This window comes from Carcharodon carcharias, chromosome 1 (genome assembly GCF_017639515.1).
Source record: "Carcharodon carcharias isolate sCarCar2 chromosome 1, sCarCar2.pri, whole genome shotgun sequence".
Lineage (NCBI taxonomy): Eukaryota > Metazoa > Chordata > Chondrichthyes > Lamniformes > Lamnidae > Carcharodon > Carcharodon carcharias.
In genome coordinates this window covers 83929355-83957010 of record NC_054467.1, presented here as the reverse complement: position 1 = coordinate 83957010, position 27656 = coordinate 83929355, and the positions used below count along the sequence as shown (strand labels likewise).

Below are 27656 nucleotides of genomic sequence, written 5' to 3'. Positions count from 1 at the left end.
TCCTGGATACCAGCAAGGCACTATTTAGAAGTGACTCATCGCTAGGTGGCAATATTCTCCAGGCTTTCAGGGCTGAAATAATCTGGGCTGCTGCTGCCCAGGGACCTCTGCCTCCATGATCACAACTCAGCCCCTAACCCCAACCAGCTACTTACTTTGCTGACAGGAGCTCAAGGCTGATTTACAGTCTTCAATTTGGTGAGCTGCATTGGGATGTCTGTTTGTCACTCTGTAGTTCGTCAGCCAAATTTAAATGAGGCCAAAAGTCTCAAAATAGATCGGGGCCTCTGCTGTCAAATGGGTGACTGACCAACATGCTATACCTGTCGGTCACTCAAAAGTCAAAATTTACCTCTTTAGTTAAATAAACTCTTTTTCAGTCACCATCCTAAGATAAGAACATAAGAAATAGGAGCAGGAGAAGACCATCGAGCCTGCTCCACTATTCAATATGATCATGGCTGATCCTGGGCTTCAACTCCACTTCTCCACACGCTCCCCATTTCCCTTAATTCCCTGAGAGACTAAAAATGAGTCTATCTCAGCCTTAAATATATTCAATGATGGAGCAACCACAACTCTCTGAGGTACAGAATTCTAAATACTCATACCTCTTTGAGTGAAGAAATTTTTCCTCATCTCAGTCCTAAATGATTGGCCCTTATCCAGAGTCTGTGCCCCCTTATTCTAGCTTCCTGAGCCATGGGGAAGAATGCCTGTGTCTAACCTGTCAAGTCCCTTTATAATATTGCATGTTTCAATGAGATCACCTTTTATTCTTCTAAGCTCGAGCGAATATAGTCATGATTTACTCAGCTTCTCATCACAGGACAACTCTATCATCCCACAGGCCAATCTAGTGAACCCTGGCTGTACTGCTTCCAGTGCGAGCAATATCCTTCCTTAAATATGATGGCCAGAATTGCACACAGTATTCCAAGTGTGGTCTCAGCGAAGGCCTTACCATTGTAGCAAGACAGTTTTATTCTTGTACTCCAGCCCCTTTGCAATAAAGGTCAATATGCAATTTGCTTTCTTAACTGCTTGCTGTACCTGCATGGTAAATTTTATGCTCCTTGTGTGAGTATACTCAAGTCTCTCTGAACATTAACATTTGCAAGTTTCACACTTTAAAATAATTCTGTTTTTCTATTTTTATGATTAAAGTGAACCATTTCACACTTCTCCACATTATAGTGCATATGCCATTTTGCTGCCCATTCATTTAACCTGTTTATATGGCTTTGTAAGACTCTTTGTGCCCTCCTCATAGTTTGCATTCCCACCTAGCTTTGTACTGTCAACAAACTTAAAATATTACCTTCTGTCACAGAAGCACAGATTTGTTATGATCATGTCTGCTTGAGCTCTCTGAGCATGTTAACTTAGTGCCAATCTTCTGCCTTTTCCCTGTAACCCTGAACATTATTTCTATTTAAATAATCATCTAATGCTCTCTTGAATGCCTCAATTGAACCTGCCTCCACCACACTTCCAGGCAGTGCATTCCAAACCCTAACTACTTGCTGTATGAAAAAGTTTTTCTCACCTCGCATTTGCTTCTTTTGCAAAACACTTTAAAACTGTGCCCTCTGGTTCTTGATCCATTTATGAGTGGGAACAGTTTCTCCCTATCTACTCTGTCCAGACCCCTCATGATTTTGAAAACTTCTATCTAGTCTCCTCTTAGCCTTCTCTTCTCCAAGGAAAACAGGCCCAACTTCTCCAATATTTCCATATAACTGAAATGTCTCATCCCTGGAACCGTTTTTGCAAACCTCTTCTGCACTCTCTCCAATGTGTTCACCATTGTTCCTATAGTGTGGCACCCAGAACTGTACACAATACTCCAGCTGAGGTCTAACCAATATCTTATGAGTTCATCATAACCTCCCTGCTCTTGTACTCTATGCTCCTATTAATGAAGCCTAGAATACCGTACACTTTAGAAACAGCTCTCTCTACCTGTCCTGCCATCTTTAATGACAGATGTACATATACACCCAGGTCTTTCTGCTCCTGCACACCCTTTAGAATCGTATCCCTTATTTTATACTGTCTCCATATTCTTTGTTTCAAAGTGTATCACCTCACACTTCTCCGCATTGGACTTCATCTGCCACCTTTCTGCCCACTCCACCAATGTGTCAATGTCCTTTTGAAGTTCTACACTGTCCTTCTCACAGTTTACAAATTTTCTACAGCTTTGTGTTATCCGCAAATTTTGAAACTATCCCCTGCAAACCAAATCTGGATCATTTATATATATCAGGAAAAGCGAGGGTCCCAATTCCGACCCCTGGGGAACTCTAATACAAACCTTCTTCCAGCCCGAAAAATACCCATTAACCATTACTCTGTGTTTCCTATCCCTCAGCCAATTTTGTATCTGTGTTGCTGTTGTCCTTTTTATTCCATGACATATCATTTTCCTCACAAGTCTGTTAAGTAGCACTGTACTGAATTCATTTTGGAAGTCCATATACACCACATCAATGGCTTGCTCTCATCAACTACCTCTGTTACCTCTTCAAAAAACTCCAGCAAGTTAGTTAGACACAATTTTCCTGACTCTTCCGAATGAATCCACATTTCAATCCACTCTTCATTGTTAATATAAATTGTAAATAGCTGAGGTCCCAGCACTGATACTCCTGATACTTGCCAACTTGAAAATGTCCCATTTATCCCTATTCTCTGTTTCCTGTCTATTAACCATTCTAAGTATGACCCTCAGTTCCATGAGGTGTCATCTTGTGTATTAAGCTTGTATATTTATGTGGCACCTTATTGAATGCCCCTTGGAAATCCAAGTATACTGCATCTACTGGTTCCTCTTTATCTACCCTATTAGTTATAGCTTCAAAAAATTCTTAATAAATTTGCCAAACAGGATCTCCCTTTTGTAAAACCAAGTTGACTTGTTCTAATCATGTTATGCTTTTCTAAATGCACTTTGGCTCCATGCCCGCCCAAGCCCGCCCCCACACAACACCCCCAATGGGGAGAAAATTCTTCCTGGTGTCACATTTGCTAACTTCTAGGGAATTTTGGAAAACCATAACCAGCACATCCACTACCTGTGTAGCTATCTCTTTTAGAATCCTAGGATGTAGGCCATCAGGTCCTGGGGATTGTTAGATTTTAGTCCATTAAGTTTCTTCAGTATGTTTTCCTTTGCTGATACTAATTTCCTTAACTTCCTCACTCTTATTAGCTCCTAGGTTACCGTCTATTTCTGGTAACTAGTGCCTTCCACTGTGAAGAGAGGCATAAAATATTTGTTAAATGTCTCTGCCATTTTCTCAGTCCCCATGATAATTTCTTCTGTCTCTGCTTCTAAGGGAGCAATGTTTACTTTAGCTACTCCCCTTTTTACATACTTACAATAGCTCTTACTTGTTTTTACATCTCTGGTTAGTTTATTCTCATATTTTATTCCTTTCCTTTTTATCAATTTTTGGTGGCCCTTTGCTGGTTTCTAAAGCAATCAGAATCCTCAGATTTATTACAACTCTTTGCAATATCACCATCTTGTCTTTCTATAAGTGTCCAAAAAGGGAGAAACTGCAGGCACCTGTGAGCACAGAATATCACAACACACAGTGTCACTCAAACTGTCCAATTGGTAGCAAGCATCAGCACAGATATGTTGAATCTTGGTGATTTAGGCAGTTAGATTGATGTGGGTACATCAGGTGAACACATGTCCTTCTTCAGCTGCAGAGGTCTGGGTTGTGGGTCATGAGACCTGCTCAAGTGGAAATAGCCCACCACCATTTTTTCAGGCGCAACTAGGGATAGGCAATAAATGCAGCCTTGCAGCTTCAGTTACATCCCAGAAACAAATAAAAATAGTTTAAAAGGGGCACTAATATAGGCCCTAGAGCATCTACCAACACTATCACCAAAGGGAAGCATGAGGGCAACAAATATTAGATACTTAGTAACATTGCTTATTGTGTATTAAACCTGGTTGCCCCTTACTTTAACTGTACTAAGTGCTTACTGGTGAAAGTCAAAGGATCTAATGTTAACTGAATGAGCACCAAGGGCAATAAGGATGCAAATGACGTCAGGATCACTATGTGCAAACAGAGTCTCATTGCTTGTTTTAAGCAGGCAAATTTATCCCAATGAGAATTAATACGGTTTGCTTGTGGATTAAATATATAGGCCTGAAATTTACGTTTGGTGGGTGCATGCGATCTGTGGGCCTGGGAGCAGCCAGGAAATGGACCACCCACCATGATTTCACGCTGGCTGGCCAATTAACAGCCAACCAGCGTGAAACACACACTGAAAAGCTCAGTGCTGCCAGGGCAGGGGCAGGAAGAGGGCAGGTAATGACATTACCGTGGGCGCAGGTGAGCAGAGCTCCCTGAAGATAGACAGCTGCCTCAGGGAGCTGCAGACCTTCAAATGGTGAATTAAAGCTTTAAAAAGCTGCAAAAAATGTCCATTGCATCAAAATCAAGCACCTGAAAATACACCTCATAAAAATGCTGTCCAAAGATATTTATTTTTGTTTTATTTCATAATGGAGATTTCATCCCGGCCCTGGATGAGGTTTGATGAAAAATGTGAAGGCCACCTGGCCAATTTGCCTGTCCGCCAACTGTAAGGTTGGATTGGCCACGAAAATTTGGAGACAATTGCGCTATTAATGGGCTCAATTGACCTCTTGTCGGCGGGCATGCGCAAAATTTGGAAGCGAATTTTGTGCGCACCCACTGAGTGAAATATCACGTGCAATTTTACGCTCTATTGGGTCAGGTGCATGCCTATACATAATTAAATAGACTTATATATAAATTGAAGCTCTCATATTTTTTTGAGAGAGCCCCTAAGGCCCCATCTCCAGGTCTAACCAGATATCTACATGTGTCGTGGAATGGACCAAAAATCAGGTAAATTTATCACCACCCAATTTCTTGACCTTGCTATTTTGCTCCAGAATCATCATTGAAAGAGACATGAAAATTGACCCAGTTGTCCTTAAACATCTTAATTATTAGATTAAGTTAGTTTTATAAATTGTATCTGAAACCAACTACAAGAGGTTGCAAAGTGTATTCAAAAAAAATCAAAGCAAATTAGTTATATACTGGACAGGATGTCTTACTTTAGAGGTGAAGGAGGTTGAGTTGCATTCACGTCTGAGTCCAACAAAAAGCGTTTCTGTGTGAGAATTTTCATTGATTCAACATTCAGTACAGGAAAGCCCATCTGCTGTGTCCATGTATCCATCACTTCCTTTACAGGCTTACCACTGACCTACAGTAGAAATTAAATCAATGCTGTCTAAGAACATTGGAAAATTTGAATCAACCCAAATAACAAATTCTCACACTAAAAGCAACAACATTGATAAACATATCTAGACTTTACCTCAGTGAGGGCTTGCCAGAAGTCATCAGTCTTCGCATTTGCAAATCTATGATCCATGAGATATTTCTGAAGGTAGAATTCAGCAGTTAAAATACTTTCCTCAGTTATTGTGAACAAAAGTTTTGCCTTTTGGTAAGGCAAGTATTATTTTCCTTCTTGGCCTCTCAGCACCTTGCATCATCCACAGGCAAGATGTAGGCAACTGATCAGACCTCCTACCAATGCCACTCTCCTCATCTCTGTTGGGAACTAGCTGGCCTCCAGTTGGTGTCCCCAATGACAGTATGACTGATAATGGGAGTTCACCGTTAGAGCAATATCAGCACAGAAACTGATCTTAGGACAATGCACTGAAGCCATGGTGCACTGCCACATCTCCTTATGAAAAGAAAAAACTAAAAATGTACCTGGCAGCCCTGCTGAAATTCTTCTGGAGTTATCCAGTCACGCAACATACGTAGAATTGATGCACCCTGCAACCATAAACACACGGCATAAACAAAAACATCATAATTCTTCAAAGTTTGATATATGACTTCAAACAAAGAAAATAGGAAATGTAACAGAAGCTACTTTTTAAGCTGAAATGATTTTAAATCCGTGGAGCAGACTATTGACACAGCAGTGGAATGAGAAACATAAATAGGTTTCAATAAAGAATAAGGCAGGTTCTGGTTAACAAATGCGATTGAGGGTTACTAGAAAAGAGCCACAAGAATAGTTTGGATAGGTAGGCTGAGGGATTGAATGCATTTGCCTGTCTGAAACTGGTACTGTGTTAATGTGTTAACAGAAAAAAATCAAAATATAGAAAAAGTTTCACTTGAAGTGTTATAGCTGGGGCCTATGTGATAATATCTGTTGTTACAATTTTATGGCTCAGCAAGTAATTGAATTTGTCCATCTTGACATTGACAACAGGTTGAAATTTGAGATGGAGCTTAGTTCCACCAGGATTACACCTTATTTATTGCATCTGTTTAATTAGCTATTATCTAATGCCCCCCACTCCATGCTCCAAGGGGAGCAATTCCTGGGGCAATTCCTTGGCTGTCTTGAGAACAACTTTATCATGACTAGAGGCAACTCATGTGATTGCCTTCAGTACAGACCCACTGGCTGCACTGGGAACTGGAGAGAAGCAATACTCATTAACCTGTAGTGCCCTTTCTGAACTTTTCTTCCACCCTTGGAGGGACATGCAAACCCCTTGATCTTTCAGGCCACTGCTGGTGCACCTTTGCAGTAGCTGAGAGTCCACAGATGACTCTGTCCCTAAAATTGCGCTGGTGTATCTGGATGGCTAGAAATTCCGTTCCAATATACTTGCTCTAGCAGAGTGGGAATGCCATGGGATTCCAGCCTGGACAACATGATTTTCACTGCACTCTATAAAAAATGGGCCAGATTCTATTTGCGTAGTGAAGAAGAAAATCTATCTCTGGGATCAAAAGCCAATGTCATTACAGAATCATTGCACAGATTGAAAAAATAATGCAAGTGAAATATTCTTTCTACTTTTGGTGAAACAGTAAGTATGGCATAGACTCAGAATTATTATTGGAAGCACAAAGTGGGTTAGGAGCATTTGCACACAAAAATGGATTAGAACATGGGTGCATTGCTATTAGTGATAAGGTAAAAAAAACTTATCATTTAAGATGAAATTGCAGAAATATTGAAAAAGAAGAATATAAACAGTGATGGTGAAAGGGAAGGGAAACAAATGGAAATAACAGTTGGGAGTGATTTAAACTGCCGACTCAATATGCCAGTTTGGCAAGAAGTCAATAAGTTAATGGCTGGAAAATACCATGTAGCATGTGACCACATTTCTAGTATGCACTGTTGATAGGCAAAGTTCCCTGCTGGCAACATGAAGGCAGAAAATTGTTGCTTTTATGTCAAAACACTGGCTTATAGGGATCATTATTGTTAAATTATGTGCATTTTTCACAAGGTATCCAAGCATATGATAGTCATATAATCAGCCTCATACTAATTTATGGTGCTTTGCCATTTATATTATAATACTTTTGTGAGATTGGACAGTCATAAAGGCATATAAAATGAAATATTTGAACAATTAATTTACTGCGGTATACATATAATATTTCAGTAAATGAATAGGTTTTAAATAAAGGTAAGTAATGCTCTAGGGCAAAGACTACAACAGAATATCATTATGGTCCATACTAGCCACTGTTTGCATTCAAACATTATAGTTTGCAAGATAAGTATTGTTTACAAAATTACTTTTGTTTACAGTCAATCCAGCATATCTTTCATTTCACCACCGTGACCTAAGTATCTTGCTGGTAACAGATGTCTGCAATGCAATTCAATAACATGGAGCGATAACAAGTTTAAATTGCTCAATAGTGCACATTTATCAAGTATACTGGCCCCTATTTACAGTGTCAGGTTTTAGAGTCAGGTTGAAATTTTGTTGTACAATAATTGAGAAAAACATCAATTCCTATTCATGATTTTAATGAATGCATTTACCTTTCAAAATAGTGCATTTCATACAAATGTGTTCATGCATTCTTTACTAACACCTCATAGCACTATTTCAACCCATAGTTTCTGAATTATTGGGCTGGATTTTGTCAATGGGCTTGAGATCCCAATGCCGGGGTCATTCCCAGGTCGCATAGATGGTGGGACTTCTGCAGTGATCTTCTAAAAGCCAGCCAATTAAGATGAGGGTTGTGGGGGAAGGTGACCAATAATGTCAATAATGGGTGGTGGGGGGAGGGGCAAGGAAGTTACTGCCTTGTGGGAGCCACCTTTAAAGGAGAATCTGCATCCTTCATACTGGCTGCACACACACAAGGCTGCAGAAGGGGTGCGGTAGAAGGAATTGCATGGGGCGATTACGGCATTGTGAGGAAGGGTGGCTTTACTTTTCAATGATGCCTTCCTGGAGGTGCTCCTACAGGCGTTACAGGAGGAAGAAACCAGCCAACCTCACGATGAAGGCTGCAGAAGTGAACAGCTGTGGGATTATTGCATGTATGTGAGTGCAGTAGTTGGTTAGGGCTGGCAAGGTGAGTGGCATGCATAATGGCAAGATGGCAGGCCCACATGTATGATATGGCAGTCAATTCATGCGCTGTGGATGCCCCATGCACTGGGACTCAAGGAGGACTTATATGTGCATCAGGACTGAGCACAATGTCACACCAGAGAGTCATGCCAAACATTAACACTTAATGCAGTGCCAAACATGGATGAATGCATGAACAGGCCTTCCAGCGCCACTGCCTTACGAGCATCGCAGAGGCAGGAGAGATGGGTCACACTTTTTCTTTGTTTTGTTGCAGAAGAGTTCAAAATGCAACAGAATGGACACGTACAGATGTTATGATTATGCAGATGGAGGAGGAGCTAGTGGAAATTGGCAGGATGGCAGACCATGTTGTATCAGAGGGCAAGGCACATATGGAACCCAGAGAGAAGAAATGGCAGTGAACCTGAATCTTTGTCATTTGTCTTTTCAGTGACATCTCTGTGGTTCATGATGGCCATATGAAGTTCAAGAATACCTACTGCCAGAAGACATGGGTTGCATAGGGTTGCTGTTAGTAGCACTCTTGTCTCTTCCACTTGTCAATTTGGTGGAGGCTGTGTAGCAGAGGTCATCAGGTTTATCAGAGATCTCAGAGGAGGCGGAGGAGGCGCTATATGATGATGCACTTCACATCAGTCCAGCGAATTCCTCTATCAACGCAGATACGCACTCACTGGTGGGCCATGAAATGTGATTTGAATGAGCATGGCATACATGTAAGAGCAACTGTTGGAGGCAGTTAAAGCTGCGGCCAGTCCCCATCATAGGACTGAGGACAGATCCGACAATGCTCAACTTTCCGCAGATGCTGAAACTCAAGGTCATCAGCAAAGTTGGTGCTTATAGAGTAGCAGCAGGAAATGTGTGAACATCTGTCAGAATTCCCAGACGCTGTTTATTCCTAAACACACATGATGGAGAGGCGAATCCATGACATGAGTGGTGCCATTTCTCCGGCTTATGAGTGCATGGCCTCCTGCCTTGAGACAGCGGTGACCCTGATGGAAAGCACATACAGCAGGCCATGAGCGCATGCAAGTGAGTATCAGCCTCCGAAGTCAACGTTAAGCGATGTTGAGTTCTGGCTTGGCAGGATGGCACACACACTCTGCTGGTAAGCAGGGCAATGCAGGTGGACTATGAAAAGGTCAAGGGATATTTGGTTGAAGACAATGGGGGCTCTGCTCAAATCACTCCCAACTTTGACAGGTCCATTGGCCTCTCTGACATGATACAAATGTTGCTTCCAGCACCAATGACAGAGGCTGTCCTTGCATAGATGTAGGTGGCTCAGCCTGTGTCAGGTCCCTCAAGAGCTCCACAACCAAGAGGTCATCTGCCACAGGCATGTAATGGACCAGAGCAATGAGGCCAGCAGGCTGCCCTTCATCAGCTCCAACTACAGAAGGAGCACAGTGTAGAAGCACTCAGAAGCAAATGAGTTAATGCACCTCGTTAGGGGTCTCAAAGGATTACCTTTATTTCATGTATGGCACAGTAAGTTTAGTGAACCTCAACATGTGTTTCATGCCTATTTAAATGTGTGTGTGATTCTTACTCTCATAGGAGGCCAGGCCCAGGTGTAGGGGCATGGAGATGGAGCCCATGAAAGGGATGGCAGAGACAGTAGGGCAAGGATGGATGATAGGGGTAACATGTGATCCTCATCGGCCCATGACACTCTTATGATGTGCTACCACATGTCATTCTGGCATCCATAGGAAAACGAATGGTTCTGGTCCAGAGGTGGCTGAACTTACTGTGGATTCCCTTGCATGTATGTCAATTGCTACTGCCATCAGCATCGCCTGTACATGGCCATTGTCTGCCAATTCTAACCCCACACCCTCCCATCCTCATCAGAGGAGGATAAGCGCGCCCAAGAGAATCATTCAGTGCCAGGTTGTACAGAGCACAGCAGACCAGCAACTTACAGGAGACCTTTGAGGGCTCCCCCAAGCGACCTAAACAACTGAAGTACATTTTCAGAAGGACAATTGCTTGCTCAATGGTCATTCTTCTAATGCGATGGCCAGATTTCTCCACCTCGGTGTTGGGATCCCACACTGGTGTGAGCAGCCAATGCTCAGTGGATACCCCTTGTCATCTGCTTTACTGCTCCTAAGAGCTTTGCATGTGTCAGCACATCATGATCCCACTGGTGATCCTCTACCCATGGCAGCCCATTCCGATGTGGCCGCCTGACTGGAGGGGGTGCTCCTCCTTTCATCCTTCAATCCTTAATGGGTGTCAACTCCCTTGCCTTGCTTGGCTTTGCTGCAGGAGCCTTGGAAGCAAAAGCTTCCACTTCCTGACCTCTGTGGCAGTCCTTTCACACAATAATCCCTTTAAATTTCACTCCTTCCCAATGATAGCCAATAGCCTTCCTGCTTGGAAACTCTACACTTCCTATTACCCATCAATTGCACACAGCAATCACCTCACATTCAGCTCCATCCATACTGCAGCTGGTTGACTTTGGAACCATGTACCTTCGGCAAAATTCAAAACACAATAAAAAATCACCATTAATGACTCCCTCAGCAGCCTCAAATTGGAGGCCTAATGCTGGCTAGAGGGCTCCTGTCCCCACTCCCCAGCCACCCCTGGGAAATTCAATCAGTGCCAGGAAAACGTTGGGAAGCAGTCCAAACAAGTTCTCGTCTTACTTGTCCAGCACTCCCCCCAATGCCCTCTCACACCACCTCCAATGCCTCCTCCACAGGGCTGGGAAAATGCAGTCCATTTAGTAATTGACAGTCCATGTACAACACTGCAACATATAGTGCTACCAAGAAGGTTCAATGTATAACTCAGTTATAGTAACTGAATGCAGTTCTTACCTTACTATATGATATGCCATCAAATACGGAGGTAATTTCTGATGGTGTTGATACATTAACAATGATTGGATGGGATGATAACAAAGCATCATCAGCCATTACAGACAAGACATCATCTATAAGAATCTGATCCAACTGTGAAAGATAATATCAGAGATATTAGTGACCAAACTAATCATGTACAGTTGTACAATAAAATTCTACAATAATACAGGAGAAGTAAGTGATGTATATAACCCACTAGTTTAGCAACTTATAAAACTTGTGAGAAGCAATTAGGGAATAAGAGACAATAATAGCTGCTTTCACTAGATGGATAATAAAGAATTCCTAATTTTGATCATTAATTTTACTTCAGTGTTCAGATTTGTGTAGCTGTGGTAGTTAAGTAGTGGTGTTTCAATTCACTTAATAAAAGGTTAAAATTTAGGTTATTGGCATTTGATAGTGAGTCATGACTGTTTCACTACACTATCCTCCATCGTTATTAAATTAAATGCTTTTCAAAAACTATAGCAAATTTTTAGGACCACTGATCAGTTACTTCACTAGCCTGGTCAACTTTTTTCCCATCCCAGCTACCATTGATCATCCTTTTCCTGCTCATCGGATAGTGAGCTGCTAATTTTTAACTCAATGCGAACCCATTTATTTTAAACAGATTACTACATCATTGATGCATCCACTTAAATAGAAGAAAAAGGATCAAGCATTTGAATGCTGGTATTCAAATTTCAGATAATTTCAGAACCTGTGTGAAAGATTGACTTACCATTAACCAATCAAATTCAGTGGCATTTACTCCAATGTACTCAAAGAAACTGGCAAACCCTTCATTGAGCCACAAGTCGTCCCACCAATCCATGGTCACAAGATTTCCAAACCACTGCAGGAAAAATACATGTATCATTGGCATGCTAGTTAGCTTGGTAGATTTGATTTCAGTACACTTCGACTTCAACTAAAAAGATAATTAAATGAAACATCTGGAACTAATACCAATTCTCAAAAGGGAACAACAATTTGTACTTCATGAGAAGAGGGCGCCAGTTGGTTGACAAATGGACTTTGGTGGAGGTGTTGCCATGGAGAATGCACCAGGGAACAGCTGACTGCCAAACTTTTGTTTGAATTCAAACTAGGCAAGTTGACTTTGAAAAGCCAAGACATTTCCAGTGGAATGAACCAGGGAATGGCTGTCCCGCAAGCTTTTATTTGGTTGAAAAGGAGCAATGCATGGACATATTCTTTCTGTTCGCAAAGGACAGGGCCCTGTGTGTGAATATATGTAGCTTAGAGCATGAGTAAGTGAACCACACTGCGAGCAAAACTGATAATCTTAAATTGGCTGTTAGTGTAATTCTTAGCACAACTGGGATTGTTTAGTACGTGTGTTCCAATTGCCTGCCACCTGGCATCAGCCCGATCCCATACATACCTGAATGTCTGGGTCTATCGCTGAACACCACCTCCTTGGTCACTGCTCCTTGGTACCGCCAATGCACAGAGCTGCAGGCCTCTGATTGGCTGGCAGGTCTATGAGGCAGGACATCCTCAAACTAATTAAAGGGCCATTGCCCAAAAATTAAAGCAGGAAGAGCTGGGTAAGTGGAGGTGGACTCATCCCCAAAATTTACACTGGACACAGGGAGCTCACCCTCATCGTAAAATCCAGCCCGTGGACCGATATATTATATAAGGGATTCAATGATAATTTTCACATATGAAGAGTAATGTTATGGTAGATGAAAACAAAACTTTTGCAGCATATTTCTTAACCAAGTTATTCATTCAAAACCCTGAAACTTACAGATAGATTTTTTTTTAAATGGTCTCCCACATAACTTCTGCCCACCTTGTGTTATTGGGGAGCTGATTACAATAATTTTATTTGTTAGCTGTATGCATTTTGCACCATTTTCAAATCATGTTGAAACAAACATAATGAAAATAAATCAAGAAGTCTGCAGCTCAATAAATCTTTTAAAATAAACTTTGATTTGCTCCCAAGACTAAATAAGTTATGGACAAGCACTCTCAGCTCACTTATAGCATCTCATGATTTCGGCCAAATTCAGGACCTCACAGAGCATTCTTGTCTCCCCCTCCCCTTTACCTGAGTTCTAAGTCAGTATTCTTTACTTCTAGTTGAATTAGGAATCTTTCAGTGTACTTTTTTAATGTTTCATAAGAATCAACATTCACCAAACTTGGTGGAGAGCTTCTCAATAAATTAACAATTCCACATAGTAGGTTGTTAGTCTCTAGAACATAAGAAATAGGAAGGAGGCCATTTGGCCCATCGAGCCAGTTCTGCCATTTAATAATTTCATGGCTGATCTGATCATGCTTGAGCTCCACTTTCAAGCCTGACCCCATAGCCCCTTGTAGATCAAAAATCTATCTAACAAATTGTTTGCGGTTTCTGAACCTATTCTCAGATATCCAGTTTCTAGCCCATGTTTTAACACAAAGATCATGTCTTCCTTAACCTTTTTATCCAATTAGTATTGATTTTGTTAGATCCCTCTGTCTTTTTCATAGTTGATTGATCTATTTTAAAATATGTCAGTGTCGCTATTTCTAATTACTTAATTTTGGTTAGTGGGAACCCAGCAATTCCAGACTCATCACTGAATAAGCAAAAGAAAAGAAAATGCTTTTAAGCAGGTACAGGAGGCATTTATGATTTAGCATAAGTTCCAGGGTGTGCAGCTCATTATAAATCCATAATAACGTACAAATTTGGTATTTGTGAATGCTGATTGTTGCATCCTTACAGTACCTGGTGAACAAGTTCATGGGCAATAACTGAAGCAACCCGTTGTTGATTATATGAAGAGGATTCATTTTGATCAAACAGCAAGTTTGTCTCCCTGAACGTTACCAGTCCCCAGTTTTCCATTGCACCAGTACCAAAGTCTGGGATGGCAATCATATCTGCAATGTACGGAATAATGTCAACAAAATGTACAATTCAGAAGTAAGATTTGTTTTCACCTTATCATTTCAGATTTATAAAATAAGGAATAAAGAACAACCACATGAACCTATACAATTCACAACTCCAATATTCCTTTGTCACTTGTAGATCACTAGATGCTATATTTGGCATTTAATGGTTATAATTATTAATATAATGGTTCATCAGCACCCACCCCTGCTCTCACATTCCTCTTGCCACGCACACCCCCTCCCCCATGCTCTCACAGGCGCTGATTACACCAACACCCCACCAGCACACTCTCGCCAGCAACCCCCTACCATGAAAAGCTTCCCTTAATTTTTTTTCTCCAAGAGTTGGTCAGCCTGTCTGAATATCCATGGAGGAGACGGCTGGATGTTAATGGGAAGCTCATTGCTGAGGCCACCGTGGCGGGTCTGAAACCATCAAGGGTGGCAGTACCCCCAATCATCCTTCCCACATTAAAAATCTCATGCCGCATTCTCTTCTGATTTACAAGAAGCAGATGATGTAACCATGTACCTTTTACTCCCTTCATTTCCCACCACGCGGAGAAAATGGAGGAAGAGCAGTAAGAGAGTGATAAAGACATAGCATCACCACTTGATTTCCCACTCCCAGCCACCAGCTCAGATACCAAAAGCATGTGTATCTGAGAGCAGTGGTTCTCAAACTGATGATCTGGACCCTGGGATAGACAGACATTGCAGTGAAAATCAGGTACACCCATCTCACTGATAGCTAATAACTAAGTACTTGCATTGTTGAAAGCATTACAAAAGCACTCTTTACATGCAGCACACAGGGGAGATTGTGGCATCATGGTAATTCCACTAAACTAGTAATTCAGAGGCCCAGGCTAATGCTCAGGGGACACAGGTTCAAATCCCACCATAGCAGCTGGTGGAATTTAAACTCAATTAATGAATCTGGAATCAAAAGCTAATCTCAGTAATGGAGACCATGAAACCATTGTCAATGGCTCTAAAAACCAATCTAGTTCAGTAATCCCTTTTAAGGAAGGAGATCTGCCATCCTTACCTGGTCTGGGCTACAACCACAGCAATGTGGTTGACTTTTAAATGCCCTCTGAAATGGCCTAACAAGCCACTCAGTTGTATCAAACTGCTCCAAAGTCAAAAAAGAATGAAACTGAATGGACAACTCGGCATTGACCTAGGCACCAGAAACAACAATGGCAAAGCCAGCCCTCTCGACCCTGCAAAGTCCTCTTTGCTATCATCCTCACAACCTGCTACCGCAGATGCATCTGTCCATGACACTATTGGCAGGAGTGACCACCTATCTTCACATTGAGGATACCTTCCATCGTGTTGTGTGGCAATACCATCGTGCTAAATTGGGTAGATTTGGAACATGTCTAGCAACAGAAAACTGGGCGTCGATACGGCACTATGGGCCATCAGCAGCAGCAGAACTGCATTCACTCGCAACCAGTAACCTCATGGCCTGGCATTTCCCCCATTCTATCATTACTATCAAGCCTGGTTCAATGAAGAGTGCAGGATGGCCTGCCAGCATCAGGCACACCTAAAAATGAGGTGTCAACCTGGTGAAGCCACAACACAGGACTACTTCATGCCAAACATTGGAAGCAGCAAGTGACAGACAGAGCTAAGCAATCCCAAAACCAACGGATCAGGTCTAAGCTCTGCAGTCTGCCACATCCATTCCAATTAAACAACTCACTGGAAGAGGAGGCTCCACAAATATCCCCATGCTCAATGATAGGGCAGCCCAGTACATCAGTACAAAAGATGAGGCTGAAGCATTTGCAGCCATCTTCAGCCAGAAATGCCAAATGGATGATCCATCTCGGCCTCCTCCAGAGGTCCCTAGCATCACAGATGCTAGTCTTCAGTCAATTCGATTCACTCCATGCAATATCAAGAAATAGCTGAAAGCACTGGATAATGCAAAGTCTACAGGATCTGACAACATTCTGGCAATAGTTCTGAAGGCTTGTGCTCCAGAACTAGTCATACCCCTAGCCAAGTTGTTCAAATACAGCTACAGCACTGGCATTTACCTGGCAATGTGGAAAATTGTCCAGGTATGTCCTGCACACAAAAAGCAGGACAAATCCAACACCAGCAATAACCAACCTGTCAGTCTACTCTCAATCAACTCTGTGATGCTGGGGACCTCCGGAGGAGGCCGAGATGGATCATCCACTTGGCATTTCTGGCTGAAGGTGGCTGCGAATGCTTCAGTCTCATCTTTTGTACTGATGTACTGGGCTATCCTATCGTTGAGGATGGGGATATTTGTGGAGAAAAGTGATGGCAGGAGTCATCGACCGTGGTATCAAATGGCGCTTACTCAGCAATAACCTGCTCATTGGAACTCAGTTTGGGTTCTACCAGGGTCACTCAGCTCCTGATCTCATTACAGTCTTAGTCCAAACATGGGCAAAGAGCTGAACTCAAAAGGTGAGGCGAGAGTGACTGCCCTTGACATCAAGGCAGCATTTGACTGAGTGTGGCATGAAGGTACCCAAGCAATACTGGAGCCAAAGGCAGTAAATTCGCCACTTGTTGGAGTCATACCTTGCACAAAAGAAGATGGTTGTGCTTAGTGGAGGTCAATTGTCTCAGTGCCAAGACATTGCTGCAGGAGTTCCTCAGGGTAGTGTCTTAGGCCCAACCATCTTCAGTTGCTTCATCACTGACCTTCCTTCTACCGTGAGGTCAGAGGTAGGGATGTTCACAGATGACTGCATAACGTTCAGCGCCATTTGCGACTCCTTAGATATTGAAGCAGTCTGTGTCCATATGCAGCAAAACCTGGATAATATTCAGACTTATGCTGATAAGTGGCAAGTAACGTTCGCACTACACAATTACCAGCCAATGACCATCTCCAACAAGAGAGAATCTAACCATCTCTCCTTCACATTCAATGGTATTACCATCATGGGATTCCCACTATCAACATCCTGAGAGTTACCATTGACCAGAAACTAAATTAGGTCAGTCGTACAAATTCTAGGGCTACTAGAACAGGTCAGAGGATGGGAATTCTGTCAAGAGTAACTTATCCCCTGACTCCCCAAAGCCTGTACATCTTATACAAGTCTTAAGTCAGTAGTGTGATAGAATACCTCTCAAACCCATGACATCTACCACCAAGGAGGACAAGGGTGGCAGATGCATGGAAACACCACCACCTGCAAGTTACCCTCCAAGCTACACACCATCCTGACTTTGAACTATATCACTTTGAACTTCGCTGCCGCTGAGTCAAAACCCTGGAACTCTCATCCTAACAGCACTCTGGGTGCATCTACACATGGACTGCAGTAATTCAAGAAGGCAGGCAACAACACCCTCTCAAGGGCAATTAAGGGTGCGCAATAAATGCTGGCCCAGCCAGTGATGCTCACATGCCATCAATGAATAAATACATCTTGTTTTAAAATTATCCTGAGTATTATATAGTATTATAATTTAGAGAGTGGGTCCTTAATTATAAATCCACTTGAATAGGGATCTTTCACAGAAAAACCTTTTGAGAACCACTGTCTTAGAAGATAAATGAGAGGTAGCAACTGCAGGTGGTGAGATGTGGTGAGGCTGCAGCCAGAGCAGGAGTTATCTGGTATTAGATAGGGCAAGGTTGCACATAGGTTGCTGACTTTCAATGGAGGAGACTAGGTGAAGGCCTGGTATTCTTGCATCTATCCTGATGAGTGTAAGAGGAAAAGCTTTGACAGCATGTCCCTTTTTTCAGAGTTACATTTTTCTACTCTGTTTTCTTACCATGTTATAATATTATACCCATTTGTAATAAACAAGGAAGAAAATTATAGGAACAGTACCTAATTTAGGAAGCGAATAATGTATGTTAAAATATTTCTCAAAGTAGTCAAATACGTTTTTCATAGTATCTGCTGCATACTTTGCTGTATGCTTCTGCTCAGGCTGCACATAAATTCTCAGCTGAAAGATAAATACAAAGAAAAGTGGAATTATACAAATATAGTTTTACTGAATTCAGTTAATTCTGTAAGAAAACCTTTTCGACCTTACACATTTCCACACAGGTACATTATTTTTTCTTATAGCAATCTAATCTCTGTGTGATGAACTCCATAATTTTTTTTTAATCTTCAATTTTTCCCTCCCTCTCCTGAAGCTTCTTGCTTGTACCAGGGCTTCACAGGTTGTAAGGTTGGCTATTCTTCATGATAAGTTTAAAGCAAGTGTGGAAAGATTGTTTTACCATGGGAACATTACAGATTAACTCGATCCTGTCGTTGAGCAATGTCGACTTCACGTTCATTTCCACCATCTCTGGATAGTACTCAGGAGCAGCTTACAAGCTTGACTAGTTTACGAGCACGAATGCCAATTGCAGTATCTTGACTATTAGGGCCAGCGAACTCAGCACAAACTGAGGCTGAAAACTGTGACCGTCCTGATATGTGTGGCTGAGTTCCACTTATGTTAGTAAAGTCACTAGGTAGAATTAAAAAGTTTAATACCCTTGTCAGTCTCCTGGTGCCAATTCTGTTTAGACATTATAGACCCACTAAATAGGATACTCAGCAAATTGGTGATCCTGACCAAATAGAATGGGAGTAATTTTTGAACTGGTGCACTATTGCCCACTTTACAAAATTGCACAAATTCAAAATTAGCCCCAATCATTGCTATTGTGATTCCCTTATACCAGTTGTGTTATCAATGACTTGTTCTTCATTTAGATATCTCGCAGTCAACACTATATGAAACAAATATATCTCTGGGGCTTGGGAATAGTTCATTAAGTATTCTGATTTTACAAAGAAAGGAATACTTCAGCATAAAATGCTAGCTTATTCCAAAGATATTAAATAACTCACAGGGATTCCACGTGATGAATACCTTTCTTCAAATGTAAACTGATGAACAGCAAAACAGACCAAATATGTACTCATTGGGACAGATTTTTGAAATGTTGCTTTCTTCAGGCCACCATCTAGAGGGACCACTTTCTGGAAGACAAAGAAGCCAATTATCCATGTACCATTGTCATATCTGTATTTTGGCTATGTTTCAGTGTCTTTATGCCTGACATTATATTAATATAATATCTAAATATTTCAGATGTCACAGTTTAAAGTGTCAATTGTATAAAAAGGTCAGACTAGTCATTTATGACTTAGCAAGACCAGAAATTTCAAAGATAAAAGCAAAATGCTGCAGATGCTGGAAATATGAAATGAAAACAGAAAATGCAAGAAAAATTCAGCGGGCAGAATCTTCAGTTCGGCGAGTGAGGGCAGGACCCGCTCGCTGACGCGTAAAATGATGCACGGTGACATTAAGCGTGTGTCCCGATGTCACCACGTGTCGCCCAGATTGAGTCCAGAGTCGGTTGCACGCCCGCCGAACTGTCAAGCGCCTATTAAGGCCATTTAAATTCCAATTAAAATAATTAACTGATCTGCCTGTCCAACTTTAAGATTGGCGGGCAGGTGAAGAGCCCAGGCAGCATTTGCATTTATCATGAAACCTCATCCACGGCCGGGATGAAGTTTCATGAGGGCTTTTAAACTTTAATAAAATTTTTCAAAAAACTTCACAGAGGCACTGTCACATGAGGGGACATGTCTTAATTTTTTTCTTCTTCCTTTATTTACATTTTTACATATCAAACTGATCTTCCTGTGGCAGCTCTGTGCTTCAGGGAGATTTCTGCGCTCTTTCGTACACATGCGCAAAAGAGCATAGACCCCGGGTCAGCCTACTCCCCCCGCCCACACAGTGCTTTCAGATGTGCGTTATGCAGGGTGGGCTTTAATTGGCCTGCCCACGTAAAATGGCGGCACGCAGCCGATCGCGGGCAGTAATCAGCTGTGCGCCTGCCTACGCCCGCTCCTGCTAAGCCCGTCCGACGAATGGAAAATTATGGCCATTAACTCTCTCCACAGATGCTGTCAAGCCTGCTCCATTTTTCCAGCAGTTTCTGTTTTTATTCCAGAAATTTCAAAACTTCCCTCCTCCATCCCCAAGAGCACAATCTGGGGACTTACAAATTACTGCCAATTTACAGAAACTTCATTCAGTATTATCTAATTTAATCACTTCCCAATAGCGAATATTTTAAAAGTGGCCTTAAAAGGATTGGCCATATTAAATATAGCTCCACCATAGCAGTTAAATACGGCAGCCAGGCTCCAGATTCTAGATTACCCATGAGCAGCATCGCTGGAGGTCAATGAGAAAAGAAAAATATTGATTGAACATGCTCTCGATTTTCCCATAAACAAGTTTGTCCATGTGGTTTAGCAATTCGAGGCCTATGTCTACACCAATTTAATTTTTGAAATGTTATACAATTACCTCAACTGGCATGTTTGAAAGCACTTGATATGGCTCGTTATATATCAAAGAGATGGTATATGTCGCCTTCTTATTAGGTTCATCGAAACAAGGGAAAGATTTCCGTGCATCTGTTGGTTCATGGTCAGTTGCTGCAATACTCCTGTTAGCAAAACAACATTTTTTATGGATATTTAAAATTAAATCGTAAAAATCACCAGAAAAAATTAAAATGACAAAACAATTCTGATAAATACATTATTTAAGATTTTCGGATCATGTATTATATAACAAAATACAGGTAATGGGGCAAATGACAAGCGGCACACAATAAAAAGCAAAACCCTCCTTCACTTGTAAAATTTCTATTGCCTTTTAAATGAATGCATCTATTGTTGACCAATCTTCCTTCATATACACTGCACATGGATAGAACAGTATACTCAATATCCATAATCTGAATCTCATCCAACAGTACAAAACATGATTTCTTGCTAATTATACAAATTACAGTTTAATTCATGTATGAATGGACCCAATTGCAAATATCAGCAACGAGATAGAGAACTAAACTTTGGCCTAGAGATTGTAACCTTAAGTGCATCAGTGTAAACATTTCTGCGGACAGCAGCAGAAAACAGGTTACACCAATTCCTCCCTTTGACTGATGAGATTCTTGTGTCACTTGCGCTGGAGTTTAATCACAGAGCTCTTTTTTTTATTCATCCATGGGATGTGGGCTTCGCTGGCTGAGCCAGCATTTATTGTCCATCCCTACTTGGCCTTGAAAAGGTGATAGTGAGCTGCCTTCTTGAACCACTCCTGTCCATGTGGTGTAGGTACACCCACAGTACTTTCCATATCTTTCGCTTTCATTCACATGCACCTACAGTTGATTGATTAGTGATCATATTTTCCATATAATTTTATCGCTTTTATAAAATATTTGCTTAAAATTTGATTCAACCCAATTTCTAAGGGAAAAATATCCCCCCCATTGAGGGGGAAGTGTGGGAGCGGGCGTGCCTCTGATCGGCGCCCCTGATTGGGGGCATGCCACCATTTTACGTGGACCAATTAAGGCCCGCCCAGCGTGACACTTGCCCGGAAACACTGTGCGGCCTGGGCAGTGGGGGGGCGGGGTGAAATCCTTCAGAAGTTCCCTGCGTTCTTTTGTGCATGCGTGCCTCATGGAGATTTGTTTCAGTGCTAGAGTCTTTTAAAACATGTCCCCTCATGTGACACTATCATAAGACCTGGGACATGTCAAAGAATAACAGTATACATTTTTATTAGATTTTAAAACACCTCACGAAGCCTCATTCCGCTCATGGATGAGTTTTCATGAAAAAAGCGAAGGTTGGACGGGCAGCTCATTAAATTGAATTAATTAGATTTTAAATGGCCTTAATACTTGGCTGTGTGCCCATCGAACTGACAATCTAAATGATGCGCGGTGATGTCAGGACGCCCACCCGACCTCACTGCGCGTCATTTTACACTTTGGCAAGCGGGCCCTACCCCTGCTCACCGACAGGAAAATTCTTCCCTAAATGTCTGAAAGAGAACTCACTATTGTAGGTAATCTTTATTTTTTTAGTCCAGCTGACCCAATTTTGCTGTGGCCAACCACAGCACAAAGTTTACTGGTGTCTGAAAATTACATAGTCACCTTATTATCTGGTTATTCGGAAGCAATAACAAAGCTGGGAACAGGATATTCCTACTGCAAGCAATTGCTTTATTTGTCAGGAAACTATGCTAATGCCATTAATTTTGTTTGATTTATTAATAATATGTACTCATTAAATCAGGGAAAGGGCATGCAAAATTGGTTCCAGTAGCCTTTTTCTGCTCAGCTTAATTTTTTTCAGTTCTCTTTTTTATTGCCAGCATCTGTTTTAGAAATTCACAGAAGCAAAGTGCAAATGTAATCCTTTAAAACTAATTTGCACAAATCCTCCAAATGACACTTTTCAGTCAGTCACTCCTGTAAAGCAATGAGATTTTTCTTTTGTGGGAGTTGATTCATACTACCTGATATTGAATTGTATGATTATGCAAGATAGGGGTGTAACAATCATGCCCCTTGCAACCAGAACTGCACATGTGCACCTTGTGCATGCCTACTTCTTCAGAATTTCTGAAGACAGACTAAGAATGTGTATCATAAAGTGCGGCTTGAGTGCTGCTTTGTTATGCAGCATGTGAACAAAAAGAAGTACAATTATGGCCAGATTCACTTCTTCCCATCGGCACAACGTGGGCTGGATTCTTATTCTGTGTTCCCATCTAATGTGGATGTAGATTTTAGCAGATAATGATTGCAAATTTATGCAGTAGGTTCTACTGCTGCTTGCTGCCTGATTAGCTTTCAGTCTCATATCCCACCAGGACTATCCTGGTAACCCCTTCCCCGCCATAACATATAAAAGATGGAGGAGGTTGCTGATGAACTTTTCATATGTTGACCGCTGCCACCACTATTTCCCAGGACCACCATGGAGGGGAAGGGTGTGGTATGTCCCAGGAAGGGACGGCAATGCCCAGGAACTACCCCACATAGGCAGAGGGCTTTGTAGCGATTTCTTCCTCCATTTCCCGCCCCTCACCTGCTGAGACCCCAGTCTTGACTAGGGCCTTCAGTGGCAGGGTATCATTTTTCCAATTTCTGGTAAGCTTCTGATCCTTTAAACACTGATCCCACCTCTTTGGGTGCTCCTTCTGTGGCATCAGCAGAATTCTTCCCTTCTGAAATGGCAGGGTCCCTCTTGGTGACAACAATAGCTTTTAGACCATAAGATGTAGGAGCAGAAGTAGGCTGTTCGGCCCATTAAGTCTGCTCTGTCATTCAATGAGATCATGGCTGATCTGATATTCAATTCTTCACAATCCTTGATTCCCTTATAGATTAAAAATGTCTACCTCAGCCTTGAATATATTTAATGACTCAGCCTCTACAGGCCTCTGTGGTAAAGAATTCCACAGATTAACCACCCTCTGAGAGAAGAAATTGACCTTCAGCTCTGTCTTAAATGGGTGGCCCCTTACTCTGAGATTATGCCCTCTGGTCCTAGATTCTCCCACAGAGGGAAACAATCTCTCAGCATCTACCCTGTCAAGCCCTCTAAGAATATTTTATGTTTCAATAAGGTTACCTCTCATTTTTCTAAACTCCAACCTACCCAAACTCTCATCATAAGAAAATCCCTCTATACCCGAGATCAACCTAATGAACCTTCTCTGGACTGTCTCCAATGCCAGTATGTCTTTTCTTAGTAAAAGGACCAACACTGTTCACAGTATTCGAGGTATGGTCTAACCAGTGCCTTGTATAGTTTTAGAAAGACTTCCCTATTTTTACACTCCATTCCCTTTGAAATAAAGGCCAACATTTCATTTGCCTTCCCTATTACCTGCTGAACTTGTATGCTAGCCTTTCATGATTCATGTACGAGGACCCCCAAATCCCTCTGTGCTGCGGCCTTCAGCAGTCTTTCTCCATTTAAATAATATTCGGCTCCTCTATTCTGCCTGCAGAATCTCACATTTTCCCACATTATGGGCAGAATTTTCTGCCTACTCGGCGGGTGGGCCTGACCCAATCTCCGGCGGGCGGGGAACCGATCCCTGCTGGAGGAGCGGGCCCCGCCGCCATTTTAAGTGGGCAGGCCAATTAAGGCCCACCCAGCATGTCGTCCGGCGGGAAGCACTATGAGCTTCCTGTGCGGTGGGGGGATTCCCCAAATGCGAGGGTGCACTCTTTCATGCCTGTGCATGAAAGAGCGCACATCTTCCTGAGGCTAAGTGCTGCCTCAGGGAGATTGCTGAAAGTTGTACAAACATTAAAAATAGAAATAAAAATCCTTAACATGTGCCACTCATGTGACAATGTCACACGAGATGGGACATGTTGATAAATTTCATAAAAACTTTATTACACTTTTTTAAAACCTAATGAAACCTTACCCTGCCGGTGGATGAGGTTTCACATTTTCCCTAGTTGCCGCTGGGGCTCCTGGACTGCCCGCCAAGCTTAAGGTTGGACGGGCAGGTCCTTTAATTGCTTTAATGATCCTGTCAATGGCCTCAATTGGCCATTGATAGGTCGGTGGGTGGACAGCTGATCTCACTGTGCCCCCACCTTCCTGAAAATTTAAATGGGGCGGGATGACGTCAGAGGTTCCCCCGACGTCATCCCATGTCATTTTGTGCATCAGCGAGTGGGCCCCGCCCCCGCTTGCCAATGGCAAAATTCAGCCCTATGGGCAGGATTTTCAACACCCGCCCGCAGCCAGGATCTTCCAATCCCACTGCAAGTCAATGGACTTCCGGCTAGGGCACCGCTTCGCCCGCGGCAGATCCCTCCCACAATGGGGTCGGAAAATCCTAGCCTATATTCCACCTGGCAAGTTTTTGGCCACTCGCTTAACCTGTCTATATCCCTCTATAGACTCTTTATGTTATCCACACTGCTTGCCTTCCCACCTGTTTTTGTGTCATCTGCAAACTTGGCGATAGTACATTCACTTATCTCATCCAAGTCATTAATATATATTGTAAATAATTGAGGCCCGAGCACTGATCCCTGTGGCACTCCACTAGTTACGGGTTGCCATCCTTAGCCGAACTCTCTGTCTTCCATTAGTTAGCCAATCCTCTATCCATGCTAATATACTATCCCCAACATCATAGACTCTCGTCTTATTATGTGGCCTTAAGTGCAGTATCTTATTGAATGCCTTTTGGAAATCCAAATGTATTACATCTACTGGTTCCCCTTTACCTATCCTGCTTGATACCTCCTCAAAGAATTCTAATAAAGTTGTCAGGCATGATTTCCCCTTCATGAAGCCATGCTGGCACTGCTTGATTATATTATGTATTTCTAAATGCTCTGCTATTTCATTCTTTATTACAGACTCTAACATTTTCCTAATGACAGATGTTAAGCTGACTGGCCTATAGTTACCTGTTTTATTTTTGTCTCCCTCCCTCTTTGAATAAGGGTGTTACATTGACAGTTTCCCAATCCTCTGGGACTTTTCCAGAATCTAAGGATTCTTGGAAGATTACTACCAGTGCATCCTGTATCTCTGCAGCTACTTCCCTTTAATACTAGGATGCAATCATTAGGTTCAGGGGACTTATCGGCCTTTAGCTCCATTAGTTTCCCTAGTACTTATTCTCTAGTGATAGTTATTGTATTTATTTCATCCCCCTCTTTTGCCCCTTTATTATTTTTGGTATGCTATCAGTGTCTTACACTGTGAAGACTGATACAAAGTATTTATTTAACTCCTCTACCATTTCCTGGTTCCCATTATTATTTCGCCAGCCTCATTCTGTAAGGGGCCTGTGTTCATTTTGGTTTCTCTCTTCCTTTTTATATATTTAAAGAAGCTTTTACTGTCCGTTTTTATATTACTTTCTAGTTTACCCTCAAAGTTTATTTTGTCCCTCTTTATTATTTTTTGGTCTTTTGTTGGTTTTTAAAACTTTCCCTATCCTCTGATTTACCACCAATCTTTGACATATTGTATGATTTTCTATCAATCTGATACGATCCTTAACTTCCATGGTTAACCATGGTTGCTTTATCCCCTTCCTAGAATCCTTCTTCCTCACTGGGATATACTTTTGTGAATCATGAACTATTTTTCTTAAACGTCTGCCATTCTTCATCAAACTGTAATCTACCCTTCATCCCAGGGATGAACCTCCTTTCCATCTTGTGTCTTTTTTTATTCACTCAGCTTGACTTGGCTGTCAGCTTTTATTCAAATTAGCTACCCACCCGAATCTCACTACCTACTGCTCAAGAGCAGAATCTATCAGCCTAGCTTGGCAATGAGCCTCTGTTGAATTGAATAGCTGTTGCCACAGAAGAATATAAGCAAACACTGGAATGTTAAACTATATTTTCATTGTTAACAGCGTATCGGTTCAGATAATCTGTTTAAATCGAAGTCTAAAAGACATACAATAGTGTGAATGTAACTCTTCAAAGAGCCAAGATTAGCTTAATAATAGCATTTTTAATATGCTAAGATCACCTCATAGGGAGGATGTTAAATTATCATTTTCCTTTATTGCATGTTTTTAATTTGCTTTATTCGTGCATTTTTTATTGTATCTTCTATGGTTATTTCCTGCAAGTCTTCCGTGTTGCCTTCAGTCACTAGACTACTGTTACCAGGGAAGGAAAGATGGAAGGAAAAGAAAGAAGAAGAAATCCATAATATTTACTACATAAAGATTTAATTCTGCGATATTTGGAGTTATTGCGCAAACACCACTGCAATTTTGAAAGGTTAACTTAATTTTCAAGCTCCACTGCGGCAAATTATATGAACCCCTGCCCTGAAAGCTCAGTCTTATTCAGTTTTCTGTTGGATAAGTAAATCGACAACAAAAATGCTGTATTTTTAAAATTAGTCATTCAAACTTGAGCAGATTATTTAGAAATTACTGCTGCTAATACTAGCATAGTGTATTTGTATGACATGATTTCAAAAGTCATTGAATCATTTATTTTAAATTAGTTAATGTCTCCATTTAAGTAGGAAACAGCAATGTCATATCACTGATAGATGGTTATCTGCTTATGTTGCCAATGGTAATTCATAGGTTTATATACATCTCCAGTAAAGTTCGATACAATGGAAACAAGCTTCACTTTAACAGATCCAAGCATCCAGCATTTTATACCTACTGGAATCCCTTTGCACAGCACTGCAAATACCACAATAACAATTTTTATTTATATAGCACCTTTAAAGTTTCAGCAGCTGATGAGCTGAGACAGGGCAATGTTACAGAGGTGAAAATAGGCGGCCTTAGTGATGGCATGAATATAAGGATGGAAGCTCATCTCAGGGTCAAATGAGACACCAAGGTTGCAAACAGACTGGCTTAATCTCAAACTGTTGCCAGAGAGAGGGGAAAGCTTGCTATAACCAAATAGATCCAATGGCATTATTTAACTAGTTTAAGCCTAATATTTAGAAATACAGGAGTGTATAGTTACTTCAGTGTTCATTGCAATATCA

The 27656-nt window shown here is 41.6% G+C and overlaps 1 protein-coding gene across 1 annotated transcript in view; it reads right to left on the bottom strand.

Annotated features, from left to right (window-relative positions):
* Nucleotides 1–27656, bottom strand: part of LOC121273304 (glutamyl aminopeptidase) — a 69159-nt gene that overhangs the window by 13338 nt on the left and 28165 nt on the right. Inside the window, exons 2-10 of the mRNA XM_041180451.1 lie at nucleotides 20626–20767; nucleotides 19143–19274; nucleotides 18117–18237; nucleotides 14096–14250; nucleotides 12083–12196; nucleotides 11311–11445; nucleotides 5799–5864; nucleotides 5392–5457; nucleotides 5126–5277 (exon numbers count right to left, since the gene is read on the bottom strand). Coding sequence (XP_041036385.1) covers nucleotides 5126–5277; nucleotides 5392–5457; nucleotides 5799–5864; nucleotides 11311–11445; nucleotides 12083–12196; nucleotides 14096–14250; nucleotides 18117–18237; nucleotides 19143–19274; nucleotides 20626–20767 — 1083 coding nt within the window. The remainder of the gene's footprint in view (nucleotides 1–5125; nucleotides 5278–5391; nucleotides 5458–5798; nucleotides 5865–11310; nucleotides 11446–12082; nucleotides 12197–14095; nucleotides 14251–18116; nucleotides 18238–19142; nucleotides 19275–20625; nucleotides 20768–27656) is intronic.